This window comes from Scophthalmus maximus, chromosome 6, assembly GCF_022379125.1.
Source record: "Scophthalmus maximus strain ysfricsl-2021 chromosome 6, ASM2237912v1, whole genome shotgun sequence".
Taxonomy (NCBI): Eukaryota; Metazoa; Chordata; class Actinopteri; order Pleuronectiformes; family Scophthalmidae; genus Scophthalmus; species Scophthalmus maximus.
Window position 1 is genome coordinate 10,710,396 of NC_061520.1, and position 13,724 is coordinate 10,724,119.

Here is a 13,724-nt window from a genome sequence, read left to right on the forward strand (position 1 = left end):
AAAGATACGATTTCAGTCCAATAAAACCAGCAAACATTCGTATCTACTAAGCTGTAATTTGTCAGTGTTTTGTCATTTCTGTGTTGAAATAATTAAAGAAAAAAATTCTAATTAATTTTCTGTTGGTGAGCTAAAAAACTTCAAATCCAGATGTAACCAGTTTTAGCCGTGTGAAGTGACAGGGAGCTGTGAAGCACACTGAAATCTCTCCGAGTAAGATTGAATGGTCTCTCGTTGAAGACCATTTTGTTAATGTGTAACTGAAGGAATCTTCTGTTAATGATTTCTCTGTTATGTATTAAACCATGCACTAGGTGCTAATTATACCTGTAAACGATTAGTTTAATCTCATCATTTTTGTTTATCATCTGCCAACAGACACAAAATAAAAGTGAGATCCCACCAGTCGACTCATACATGGCAGTGAAGCACTCGAGTGAAGACTAAACCGAGTACACGCCGCTCCAGAGCATTGCCCTCGTAGATGCCGCTCTGTCTTCGTCTTTGCAAATGGCTTGCTGTCTGAAGGACGAGCTCCTCTGTTCCATCTGCCTCAGCATCTACCAGGACCCCGTCAGCTTTGGCTGCGAGCACTACTTCTGCAGAAAGTGCATCACCGAGCACTGGAGCAGGCAGGAGCCTCACGCGCCGCGAGACTGTCCCGAGTGTCGCAGGACCTTCGCCGATCCCCTCCTCACCCCGAGTCTCAAGTTGGCCAACATTGTGGAGCGCTACTCGGCCTTCCCGCTGGACGCCATCCTCAACGCTCAGAGAAGCTCCTACCCCTGCAAGGACCACGAGAAGGTCAAACTGTTCTGCCTCACCGACAAAAGTCTGGTGTGCTTCTTCTGCGACGAGCCGGCGCTACACGAGCAGCACCAAGTGACCACCATTGACGAGGCCTTCGAGGAGATACAGGTCAGCCGTAGCATGCACACACTGTGACAGCTCATTAGCAAGGGTGAGGGTGACATTTTGGTAAAGACCCATCAGCACTCTGTGCCACATTCGGGCAGTTGCACTCATTCACCCTTTGGGATGTGTTCAGACTTACTCCCTTTACTGCCACAGAGCAGCTCCACTGAGGCAGTTTGCTCTGTGAGCACAGTGATGTGGTGAGGAATGAAACATCTCTGTTGCCCACATCACCCGGCTCATGTGTGAGTTCAGTTAGGTGGCACACCTTCTGGAGCAAAGGAAAGGGATAACAGCTTGTATATCACAGTGGTAGTAGAGATCTACTTGAGTTTATTTGTGTTTTAGAAGTATTTTAGATCAATTGGAAAAATGCAGCATCCGTGGTTCAAGTCTGACGGGACCTTTTGTTGCATGCCAATATTTCTCCCTGTGTTTCGTCTCTACTTTCAATTTGGCCCTAAAAAGGGCCAAAAAAACCTGGAAGAAATTGTTTCGGTGACTAGATCTTGACTCATCAATGAAGGACATTTGCCACTGTTTGTTAAAATGAGAGAGAAAAATGTCAGAAATTCACTAATGAGCCATTAAACCTTTCATGCCAGTGGCTTTGGTTGGATGAACTTCCTTATGAAGCTTATGTTAATGTGTCATATTTTCCACATCGACGGGGGCTGCCTCAGTGTTTTCTTTCCTCTCACTGTTTGGATAATTCCATTCCCACAGAGCCAAAATCCAATAATCGTGAAACAAAGCTCCTTATCCTTTTCCTCCTTTACTCCAGTGTCCATAGAAATGCACAAAACAATGTTATGTAGTCGGCCTCATTTCAAGTGGATATTCATTCATATTTATATATCTTATTTTTGTGCAACGTAAATTAAATTTGATTTCCAGTTTTCCTTGCAGACTGCATTGGGGGGGGGGTTTCTCAAGAGTTGATTGTTGACACTCGTCGTGCAGTTTTAGGTCGTTTCAAGTTATTATTCATTTTTTTAATGGCACCACAAATGGCCATAATCTATTCAAATCACAAAACTCAATAACTTTACTGTATCGTCCCTTTTCAAACTAAGAGTAGCTGCTACAGTCAACCAATAAACTGACAGACCAGTCCAGGAATACTGTTATTAATGAGGACAAACTTAAGAACTGGACAACATTTTATGTTGAATTATGTTTATATTTAATCCCATGGTTACATCTGCATTTAATGTCCTAGATTTTATGTCATGTCCCCAACATCTTACATCGACTGGACTGATTCCAGACATCAGAATTGCAGGTTTTCAGCGTTTTTAAACTAGAACGTGGATTACATTGTGCAACTGTCAATTTACAAACGTGATAATGTATTTATATTCATGGAAAACAAAGTTAATTACACTTAGCATTGCAACCACTCTTGCAACTTTAATGGATATGAGGGATGTGGTTATGGTCAAAATTAATCTGATTTTAGATTTAAGAATTAAAAAAAAAAACTATTAAGTTTTACTTGGATTATACCTCCTAACCACTGAAGAGAATATATGATCTTTAAACATGGAATAAAAGACAGTAAATTCAATGAATAGATAACACTCATCCATAGTCAGATAGGCGGTGTGTTGCACAGAGCTACAGTCGTAACCTTCTGTGTTGTGCATTGAATATAATTATCAGTGCTGTGAACATCATTGCTGTTCTCCTTAACTTCCAATTGGGGTCTGCGCTGAAAGCCTGAGAAAAGGTCAAAGACGTGTAATCTTGGAGCAGAAGTAATTAGGCCCAGCACAAGATGCTTCCTTTTTTCCATGGGCACCGGCTCTTCCCTTGGCTTGGAACTCTTTTCAAGGCGGCGATCTGGCATTTTGTATTCTGGCAGGAACGGGAGGCTTCCCAGATCTACAATACTGAAAGAGAGCATGAGCACACACTGAGGCCCCCTTTGGAAACAAGCATGTCTCACGATGAGCTTGGCATACCTTGCCGTTTTAGATCAACAAGTGGGGTGGTTTGCTTTACGTATAACATCTTGTCCTGACCAGACAAACACAAACTTGAGAACGAGGCAGCAGATGGTCTGACGGTTATTTTCTGTCACGATTGGTTGTGATCACGAAGTAAGTTTTCTTTTAGTGTCTACTGCAACTGTGACCATTGTTCTTTTAATTAACTTGTTGTAGGAAGTAAAACCATGTAATATCAGTCAACTCAAGAGTTTCCTTATTATTTCCCTTCTCTTTCCAGAAAGGAGACAGTGTGTGCTGTGTGTCAGCAGACGCTCACTCCACTTTTGGCACTAACTTAATTTTTAGCATGAGGCTTGACAATGCTTAACTGAAGTGCCAAAACGACACGGTGAGGATGTGTTCAAGTGCCGCAGCAATCAGCTCCAGTGCTTTGAATGTCTGGACCAGAGGGGCACACGATGTGCCAGCATGTTGGCCTCTTAAAATGAGCCGTAGGGTGGGAAAGTTGGTAGATGAGAGGATAAGCGTTTGGTAGGTTGAGAGCCAAAGCTTATCCTCCTTTGTGTCGCATTGTTTGACACTTTCCGAAGAGTTCACAGAGACGGCGAGTGAAGCGTCTGTTATAGTTAAATTTGCCAAGTGATGATGGTTCGTTATCACTGTCCATTTTCCCAGCTATGTTTGCTGTAAAGGTTATGTCATACTCTCACCCCATCACCCACTAGAGGAACAGCATGTTTCGTCACCTTGACACCGTTCAGACCTGGTGTTAACATCCGTCCTGAGTGATCCGATCACAACTCTGAGTACTAGTGTGAACGCACCTATGTCTGGGACGCATGTGGCCACATTCTTTTAGCTGTGTAACCACAAGTGGGTCCTGGGCCACATGTGAAGGACCACCTACTTAGCTGACGTCCTCTGACCCACTACAGTTCCGTAATGAACCAAAAGTATTTTTTACAATTCTCAGTGTTTCCCACGCATGGATTTATTTGTAATATAAAAAACGCAACATAACAATTTCACACACACACACACACACACACACACATTGAGAACGAACAAATAAGTATAGTCAGACTAGCCGAAAACAACATAATTTGGTCTTTGCGAAAAAAGACGTACGTGTTTTTATTTGCATATAGACCGGGAAAGTGAGGTCTGATCACAAGTTGTCACTGGAGACACATTCAGGACAAGTTTTACTGCTAGGTGTGTACAGACGTACCTAAAGCTGTCCACTTGTGATTGGATCTCTCAGGACGGATGTTACTACCAGGTCTGAACAGGGCCCTCCTTGTTGTTGCCCGGCTTAACTCCGACAGCTCAACACTGGCAGTCAGTGCATGTCACGATCAGAGCTACAAGGATGATAAAAATCCAGTCAACATTCACGGTAAACGCTCCAACTCTTACAATGTGCCACTGTGATGAAATACATGAACATGAAAGCAGTCGGTCGTGACCCAGAGCTGCTGAATTCTTTTGGTGACTTGTGTAATTAGCAGCCCTTTCAACTGTAAATGCATAAATTCACAAAGGAAATTCATTCATGGCTTATACTTAATGTAGGTCTTAACTCATTGTTACAACACATTCCAGCATTCAAAGCCTTCGATTTGAGACTCCGACAGACCGGACTTCCTCAGGGTTTAGATGTGCTGCACAACACTGTTCTTTTGTGGCAAGTTTGTTTTATTTAAGATCGAATGCATGATGTAAGACAATAAAATGCAATTTACATGTTTGTTTGAAAAGAGAACAAGGAAATACAACAAATAGAACAAATACTGAGGATCATTTCTTAAGTAACAGACGAGGGGCACACCACTGTTCTGTCATGCCACCACTGCTTTAACTGCGTGTTGACAACATGGACTGCATGAGTTGATAGTGTGTTTGGCTGCCACAGTGTCCACTGATAAGTGCAGCCTTTGGTTGGTCTGTGGCCGGCTGTAATCTACTTAGCCTGGCATGTCAGTGAGTCCACTGACCTCAGGCCATGGGTCTTGTTGCTGTGTCGGGGGCTTTACCTCCTGCTGATTTGCATCCTTTGCCTCTGTAAACGCTCCTGCTGCCAAATCTGTAACACACAAACACATCAGCGACCGACGGCTACAGGGTGACGCACACACATCTGGCAAACATTCAGCAAACACATAATTGCTTGCTTGCACATATTTCTCAACATGGAGCACATTAAGGTAGGATCGAGGAGGATTTGTCGGTGGCTCTGCCATTCAGGGAGCGGCGAGGCAACTAATGCATTCTGATTAAGAGGGGTTTTATGTTGCCTATCGTATTGGACAGCATTAAATACCATTTTAAACCTATTGCACAAGAGCAGAAAGCCCTCTTAATGTGCATGTATCTTCAATTTCTTGGGAACCCAAACATTAAACAGAGCCTCGATCAGCCAGAGAATTCTTCACATTTACAATTCAAAAAAATCGTCACCATTTCATTTCTTGTCGTGAAATAGTTGAACTTGTTAAATGAGGTTATAAAAGAGGAGCCAGACATTCTTATCTACCAAGCCTCATTCCTTCAGTCTGTAAAAGTACGTGCTTTATGTCCCGGGAAATAATGCCTTTTATTTTTGGCAACTAAGGTTAATGGTGATGGGATTACAGTTCCCTCCCTCAGTCATGCGACACTCCATCTTAAATAGAGGCCGGCTTGATCGCTGCAACCCTGATTGGAGCTGGACGAAGCTGTGCACTTATTATCTCTCACACCGCTGTGGCCTTAAATTGGCAGTCGCTTCCTTGCAGAGGACAAAGTGGAAGCTACAGAGCGGCCCCTGTGCCTTGGTTGTGATGATCAAGACTGTCGGTCGGCTGTGTGAATCTTACAGTGTAGCACACTGTCTTCTCGTCCCAGGGACGTCTTTGCGCTCAACTTGACAGCTGTGCAACACCAGACAAGCAAGGATATAAGACCTCAGCTACCGGCTATCCATGCATATTTGGTGACTTAACTTTGTTGCTAAGACTGTAGATACTGTAAATGGTTTGTGAAAGGAGAATAGCAGCAGGCATCTGTGCAGTGATGCGGGTTTGAGTTCGACTAAAACCCACACAGCTGAAGAATTAAATGATGACTGTGGCGTTGAGTCTCCCACCCAGAGCTGTCACTCAAAGTGTCCAGATGCACGTGTGCTGCCCTCTATTAACACCAATCTTTAAACTGAGTTATTTCATCCTTATCACAACACAAACACGGGATTAAATCGTTGAAATGCAGCAGGTTTTTTACCATTTGCCTCGCTGTAATGCAGCGTGGTTGTTTGAAGAGGGAGAGTGAAGGTGCCAGCCTTTGAAGTGATCCCCCGATGGTTTTAAAACAGGGCCGTTTTTCACTCCACGACTGTCGGAGCCCAGCCGAGAGCTCACTCTCTGAGCCTGCCATCACCACGCACGGCCGTGCTGCTGCAGTAATGAGTCAGGCAATTTCAAGGGCACCCACGGCTGCCTTCTCCCCCGTGGCTCGCCTCAGTCTGCTCTCCTTTCCCGTAGCAACTCCATCTCTCGCTCGTCGTTATTTTTTCTCTCTCTCTCTCTCTCCTATGCTGTTTTCTCTCTCCGTAATCTCCTCCTCGCTTCTGTGGTATGTGCTTTGTTAAATGTCACAGATCTTGTTCGCTAACCCAAATCTTCTTTTTATCACCCTGCCAATATCCCACCACCCACCCCAAACAAATGAGCTCGTCCAGTGTGGCGGTCATTCGGTGTGGTGTGGCAGAGAGGCGGCGTTCATGTGGAAACGGACTTATAGGGAAAGACACAACAGTCTTGTTCCATTTGAGTGGCGCTGGCATAATTTCATCCTCATCCAGAGGGAGGCGGTAGCTTGTACTGCTCTCATTACTGATACCACTAATGATGCTTGGGCATGTTTACTTCAGCCCATGCTGTTAGTAGATTAGCAGATAAACAGCTACATTGATTGGAGAAAGAAGAGCTGCTGCTGCTGCTGCTGCGTCGATCGCACAGAACATTTTGTCCTGTTTAGATTACGTTGGCTTTTGCTTAAGTCAAGTGAGTCTCTACATCTGTTGTGCGATAGAAATGTATGTCGGCCCCTTTGCACAGATAATTTGGATTTGCAATTTGCCATATGTTACCAGGATGTAAAAATGGGTCATTTCAGCATCGTTAACAGTTTCATCCTTTAAGCCTAATATGATTGTAAAATCTATCGTATGAACCATTTTGAGCACAAGTGTTTCCCTAGGTGCATCCACTGTACGACTGTGACAAACTGACACTCTTAGAATAGAACAACAGGTCTCATACCTCATCGGCCATCTAAAGAAACTTTTTGAATCTGCAGGAAGAAGTGAAAATTTACTTTTACCAAAATTGTAATTGTTTTTGTTCATTTTTTAAGTCTGTCATGACCATTGACACCCTGGTAAAAACAATACAACATTACCTGACCATTGCATTTGCAAAATGAATCTGCTGCTTGCAGTCTTTATCGGTTTCCTATACTTCCTCTTGCCTAATGTATTCATCTCTTCTGGCTGAAATGCTGCTGTCTGCCGTCTGGCTTCTTCATTTATGGATACAGTAACTGTCATGCAGATATACCGCCCCACAGCATCATGAAATGTGGAAAGGGGAAAAGTGTCATAAAAATCCAGGAAAACTGCATTAGCAAAGAGTAGAGTAGTAGATAATCCTCTCGATTGACAGTTTATACTCCACGCTAAAATTAATGGTGTCTAATACAATAGTCCTGCATTAAATCCAAACTTCATGAAGGTTATAATTTTTGGTTTGGTTGAAACCAGCCTCTAAAATAAATGAGCATGTAATCCGATCAACTCTTCTCTACATCTGTGTTAATCAAAATGACCATCACCCTCATTGATTTATTGCAGGACTGTTGTACTACAACTGAATGTTCAATTTGATTCAATAAAATTTGTATTTGTATAGCGCCAAATCACAACACACATTATCTCAAGGCACTTTACATAGTGAGGTCGAGACCTTCCAATATCACAGAGAAACCCAACAGTTCCCACAGTGAGCAATCACTTGACGACAGGAGAAGAAAAAACTCAAAAATTCTGAATAGGGGTGTTCTGGAGTGTGTTTCTGTTTCTGGAGAAACACTTACACATTCCCTGAAATGACTGCATCCTGATGATTCAGTGTATCTGACTGCAGACATGGGCCTGACAGCTTGTTAAAACCAGCAGGTCCCCGCAGTGCTGTGTGCAAGCTGCAAGCTGGGACTGGTCTTGCAGGGCAGAGAGGGAGAGGACAGATCAGTGGCGAGCGGAGATTTACTGGTCATCTCAGTAAATGAAAGGGGAAGTGCTGTCCTTCAAAGTTTTGTGGCTTAAAGTGAGACTTAACGCTGAGCCCCCCCTGGCCTCCCAGATGTGACGCAGAGCAGCCTGCACCTCAGTGACACTGCTATAAAAGCTCACATTAAATAAATAAAATGGACCGGGCAGTGGAAGGTGTTGAGAAGATGGATGCTATTTTCTTCAACTGCCCCGGAGGTAGAAATATCCTGTAAAAAGTGGTGAATGTGAAATGAGGGGTTACCAAAGACGGCTTTTAGGCAAGAGACGATCTTGGTTAATGTTAAAAAATCCATGAGTGGTGAGTGATCACAGAGCGGAGCAGTTAATATTCAGTATTTTCTGCCTTTTTTAGTTTTGTCTGTGTCAGTAAGATTTTTTTGGGGGTAGATGTGAACTGCAGCCTTCACACAGAGCCCTGCGTTGCTTGATTAGCTGGGGAATTAACGCAGATTACAGGCCATTGTTCTGGGGGGGGTTGGTCTGCGAGGGGCCGGGCTGAGCCATAATCTGCTGTAAATCCCTGGGTCCGAGATTTGCTGCAGATGATTTAATTAGACCTGCTGCTGATAGGAGCCCTCACTTACAACTTCCAATCAGCCAGAGACAGATCTGCGACCCCTCCCCTGACCCTGTTAAAGGCATCTTGTCTTTAAATGAGAGAGTTAAGATCTTTTCTCTTCCCCCTTCTCTTCTCCTACAAACCCGTGACTCTGGGAAATCTCTCGACCTCAGTCTCATTTTATCTGTGTTGTTAGGGAAATGGTGTTGAATTATAGGCAAAAGTTCTTTGTAAAACATTGGTGGAATTATGAGAAACTGTGAGAGAAAACCTGGTAAAATAATGGCTTTATATGTTGAATAGAAAATGCCTGATTATTGTCCGTAAGACTGAAAGCCCTCAGGGGGGTTTGCAAATAAAACTTTAAAATCTTAAGTGTTGCATGATTGCCTTGTAAAGTATGTATGGTAATTTATATACCCATTAACAACAATCCTAACTCCTAAATTGCTTGTTAATGTGATGCATGGCCAGTCGAAGTTTCTCTGCTCAGGTGTGTTGTTGGAGCCTGTTTATTTCCCATAATGCATTTAGCCTGCATCTTGGGTCAGGCTACTCAGTGGGGAGCAGCCAGCTGTTTTCTGTGTCCTCACCTGGCTCCTCAGTCTGCACATTAGCAGAGGTTTCCTGCTCCGGCAGCTTTTCACAGTCGAGGTCTTTAGCAGAGTCTCTTATCCACTGTGACTCGCAATGACAGTAGTCGTAAAACAAACGAGCTTTCCTCAAGCATTACAAGTGTAAAGCTGTCAGATAGTTTTGAGCGCTGTGCTACAGCTTTAATCAGGAACGGTCAAGTAAGAACATCCCTCTTATCAGGAGTCTCATATATTTAATGTGAAAGAATAAAATAACTCCTCTATTGAATCCTTACATACTTTTTTTTGTTTATCAAAAGCTCATTTCACATTTTCATTGTGGATAAAAAAAATGCTAATTCGGAGACGGGCATTATATGTTTATGTTACATTACCTTAATTAAAGAAATGCCATGACATTACAACTCCATCCTAGGGGAAACGCAGATTATGCATTGTCAGCATTTTATTTGCTCAGTGCATTGTTTTGTAGATGGTTTCAACTTCCCTGTTTAAACAGAGATTGTTTTTGAGTGCCAATCTTAATCATATTCAATATATAAGGTTTAAGAAGCTCACTGAAGACCTTTGTGGCTTGAAAATGGTCAGTACTGTACAAACAACATATACATTAATTGTAAACCGATTTAATATTACTGCTTCTTGCTTGAACATTGCCTGAAATTCGTTTTTTATTATGAAGATCCAGGCCACAATATGTATATTACTGGAAATAAGTAAGTTTATTAACATGCAGTCCTGACCGGAGGCTATACTTGTAACTCACACAACTGTTCAGCCAGTTATTTAACAATGTCACTTGACAAAAGAGGCCCAAGTGCAAAAATATTTATTTGATGTCAGGGGACTGAGTGAAAGAGAAGCAGACGCACTCTGTATTTGGTCAGATAGAGCTGCTGGTGAGCTGTGGCAATCTAACAGCTACAGTGGAAAAAGCTTCCAGCCGCACCCAACGCCGCTAAGACAAAGTCGAGGCAAACAAATCTGTTTGATATCCCTGCTGTGCGGCGTAGGCTGGCATGCAAACACATCATGTTTTTTTCACAAGGTGATTTGTATGCCTGGCGCGTGCTACATGGGTTTTGTATTAACTACATGCTGACTATTAGAGGTTTGACTAATCCTAGGAAGCTTTTTTTTCTTTCTAAAAGATGACACAATCTTGTATTTGGCCGTGGTTAGAATCCTAGGGTCATTTTTCTGGATGTGTTTAGTGTCCACAGAATAACAACAATCTAATAAGAGAGATAATACCGTTTGGATGAAATGCTGTTCTCCAGAGCTCCACATTCTTAAGCCTACATTTGTGTGTTCTGCCGTGCCAGGTCGAGCTTCCAAATATAGCCGCCTGAACCAGTCTGACTAATGACCCCTTTCTTAGCAAACTAGGAAGGGCTTAATTCATGTAAATGTTGGTTTGCTGGCTGCGGACATTTTGCACTTAAACATCTGAAGTAGTTAAAGTTCTGAAGACTTCAGGTGTTATACCGAAAGTGACAGTAAAATTACAATTACTGAAAGAAGCACTCTGTTTCTTTCCATATTCAAAGACAAGTCGGCATCTAACACAGCACTTGCTATAAGAAGTTCCAACTTTCTGAATTTAAAAGAAAGTTCAGAGGGCGATGCAGATGATTCCAACTGATCGTGGGGCGAGAGGACGGGTCACTCCCTGAACAGGTTGCCAGTCAGTCACAGGTCTGACACACAGACAACCATTCAGGCCCACGTTCATTCACGATTGACAATAAATACGTTTAGAGTCTCCGGTAACCTGCGCGTCTTTAGACTGTGGGATGAAATCGAAAAAAGGAAGAGCCCAAAAACCAACCCATGCTGGCGATGTGGGAAACATGCAAACTCCACACAGAACTGCCAGAGACAGTCAGCGAGCAATTTTGAACCCTGTAACTCTTTGCTCGTGATGGTGCAGCAACCCGCTGCCGCCGAGGTTTCACGGTTTCATCCATGATGAAACCAGTAGAATATCCATAAAATTCGCTCTCTTCTAAAGTTAACTTTTTCCATCTTTTTCGTTTAAAAATCGCTTGACTGGTTGCTGCAGTGACAGTATTCTTAGAATTTTATGAGGACTGCTAACATTCACAGTGGCTCTGTCTAATACATTTCCAATTTCCAACCCTCTGCAGAAGCTCGTCATGCTCGACAGTCAGGAGACGGCTGTCACAACATCAGGACTGAAGGTGAAGCGCTAAGTAGCTCCTGTCAAGCCGGTGATTTTTATACAAGCAGCAGGCCTTGCTCTTATCGCTGAGCACTTCTCAGATCTCCACTCTTGTGCCAACAACAAACGCCCTGTTCCTCTTAAATGACTTGTCCTGTAGATGACCAAACGTCACATTGTCGGCAACGTCGGAGAGCTGTTTGTCTTTCCGTAAACCCCGAGACATCCACCGACTATTTCGCTGCCTCGGTGATGCAACGACTTTGTTACCACTGCTCCCCCAGAATAGTGTGTCGACTCTGTAGACCTTTGTCAGCGATTCAGACATCATAAATCTTATTCGCTTCAAGGATAAAAATATCAAAACTGACACGCCTTATTATTATTTTTTTCCTTAGCTACTGTATTTTATGTTTGAGGTATTATATTTGCATACTTTGTGCCCCTCCTCACTTCAGGAAGTGGGTCCGCAGCCTCTAAGCATTCATCATTTACATGACGTGCCCTATATTTGGAGGACTGGAGTAGGCCTCCAGCATCAGCACTGCCTCTCATCTCCACTGCTTTTACCAAATGTTTCTTGTTAAGTAGAAGAAGTCGACGTGGGGGTCATTTGTGATCTGATGCTCTAGAACCAGGATCAGGCACAGTAGATCTGTTTCATCTGTCAAGGAATGACAATTAAAAAATGTGCTGAATCTTAAATCTTTCAAGCGCTGAGTAATAATAACCTATGAGGAATTTACCAGTGTAACATTATTGAAGGTGTCAGCTAAATTCACTTTAACTGGAATAGAACAGTTCAGTGATCAAACGTAATAATGGTGGATAAAAGTTTGTGTTCAAACATTAACGTATATTAGTTTTTTGACAGATATTTGACAACATTTTTGGTTGATTTATCCATTCAAGTACATACTCCTTGGGCGAGGTTATAATATTAGAATGTATAACTATCTAAAAAAGTAAAACAGTTATTTACAAATTACCGTCTTTGCATTGAATAGTTTTTACATGAGGCCTGGCCCGTGTGATGAATATTCTTTTAATCGGGTCAGAGCAGAGAGTTTGACAGTATAAGTCATGTGTTGTAGACGTATTGTACAGGCTGTTCCCGTCCCCGGCTCCCTCTGTCTCACTAGGACAAATGTTGGAGGTGAACTCCGTGTCTCTCTCTCTCCTCCAGCCGTCTGAGCCAGTCCCCGCTCAGTCAGCTCGACTGGCCTCTGCCTGCTCTGCTGGCTGAGCTACGGCTGCAGGGACGCGCTCGTCCCCCTGGAGAGGCTGCGCACTCTGCTGATGCCAGAGGAAACAAGGCTCCGGGATGTAAGGCGCAGCTTGAGCTCAGTTTGATGTCTTGGAACAAAATACACCAGTGTTTGCAGCTTGAGACAGCATTTTTGTTGCCCTGCCTTTTGTTTTGTTTTCAAGTTTTTCTTTTTGTCGTGGTTGCAGCTCAGGGCCAGAGGGGCGGCAGCTATCACACCAGACAGGCAGGTAAAATCCGTTTGTGATTGGCCTTGAATCCTTTGCCCCCACGGTTGATCGTAACTTTACACACAAGCTCAAATAAATCGGCCTGAAATGGCTTTTCCATGGAAATGATAACCTAACCCAACCTGAAAAAAAAAAAAGATATAGAAAAGCTGAGGGCTTACGGTCTGTTGTATTCCCAGAGGCTCTCTGGTAAGTACGGTGCGTCAGAGATGACAAAATATATTTAAAATCCTGCAGCTCACATCGCAGCGAGTATTTCTGTGGTTGTGACATCAGTAGTTGCCTGTCGAAGTCTGCTGTTCGCTCTTCCTCTGCAGCGCGTGTCAGTGTCTTCAGGCTTCACTTGGTTTGGCAGTGAGCGCGGTGAAAGGTTTCTCGCACTCTGAAAACAGGACCACACACAGGCTGGCTTTGTCATCATGTTTCGACAGGACAACCTGCTGATGAGACGGCCTGCACTAGTGTGCTCTGTTGGTTTTGTTTGTTTACCTCCTCTCACTCCTGTCGTCTGTATCCCAATTAGAAAACCCGTCACTTTGTAAAATTCTGCTTACTCTTGCTGCACCAGCAAAACATTTATGTTGGGTTTCTTTCTCTGTTTACTGTTTTGTTTTCCCCCACTTCCACTTGCTTGTGCCGTGGTTACTTTCAGCTCAATCAAGCCCTAATGAAAGTGTTGACGTTTCAT

The 13,724-nt window shown here is 43.3% G+C and overlaps 1 protein-coding gene and 1 long non-coding RNA gene across 4 annotated transcripts in view; one reads left to right on the forward strand and one right to left on the reverse strand.

Moving 5' to 3' along the window:
* trim62.1 (tripartite motif containing 62, tandem duplicate 1) overlaps nucleotides 1–13,724 on the forward strand; it is a 29,725-nt gene that overhangs the window by 1,243 nt on the left and 14,758 nt on the right. The window contains exons 1-2 of one of the 2 annotated variants that reach the window (XM_047332783.1): nucleotides 12,661–12,865; nucleotides 12,995–13,036. In XM_047332783.1, coding sequence (XP_047188739.1) covers nucleotides 12,839–12,865; nucleotides 12,995–13,036 — 69 coding nt within the window. In that variant the 5' untranslated portion in view covers nucleotides 12,661–12,838. Of the gene's footprint in view, nucleotides 1–378; nucleotides 919–12,660; nucleotides 12,866–12,994; nucleotides 13,037–13,724 lie in introns of those variants that run through there. The other variant, XM_035630643.2, reaches the window with a different exon arrangement.
* Nucleotides 2,439–6,554, reverse strand: LOC118309053. 2 transcript variants are annotated; one of them, XR_004793390.2, is made up of 4 exons: nucleotides 6,132–6,554; nucleotides 4,868–4,956; nucleotides 4,102–4,234; nucleotides 2,439–2,810 (listed from the first exon to the last, which is right to left on the reverse strand). It is a non-coding gene; the product is annotated as an uncharacterized LOC118309053 (long non-coding RNA). The 2 variants fall into 2 exon arrangements; XR_004793389.2 differs by lacking the exon at nucleotides 2,439–2,810 and having other exon boundaries at nucleotides 3,906–4,234.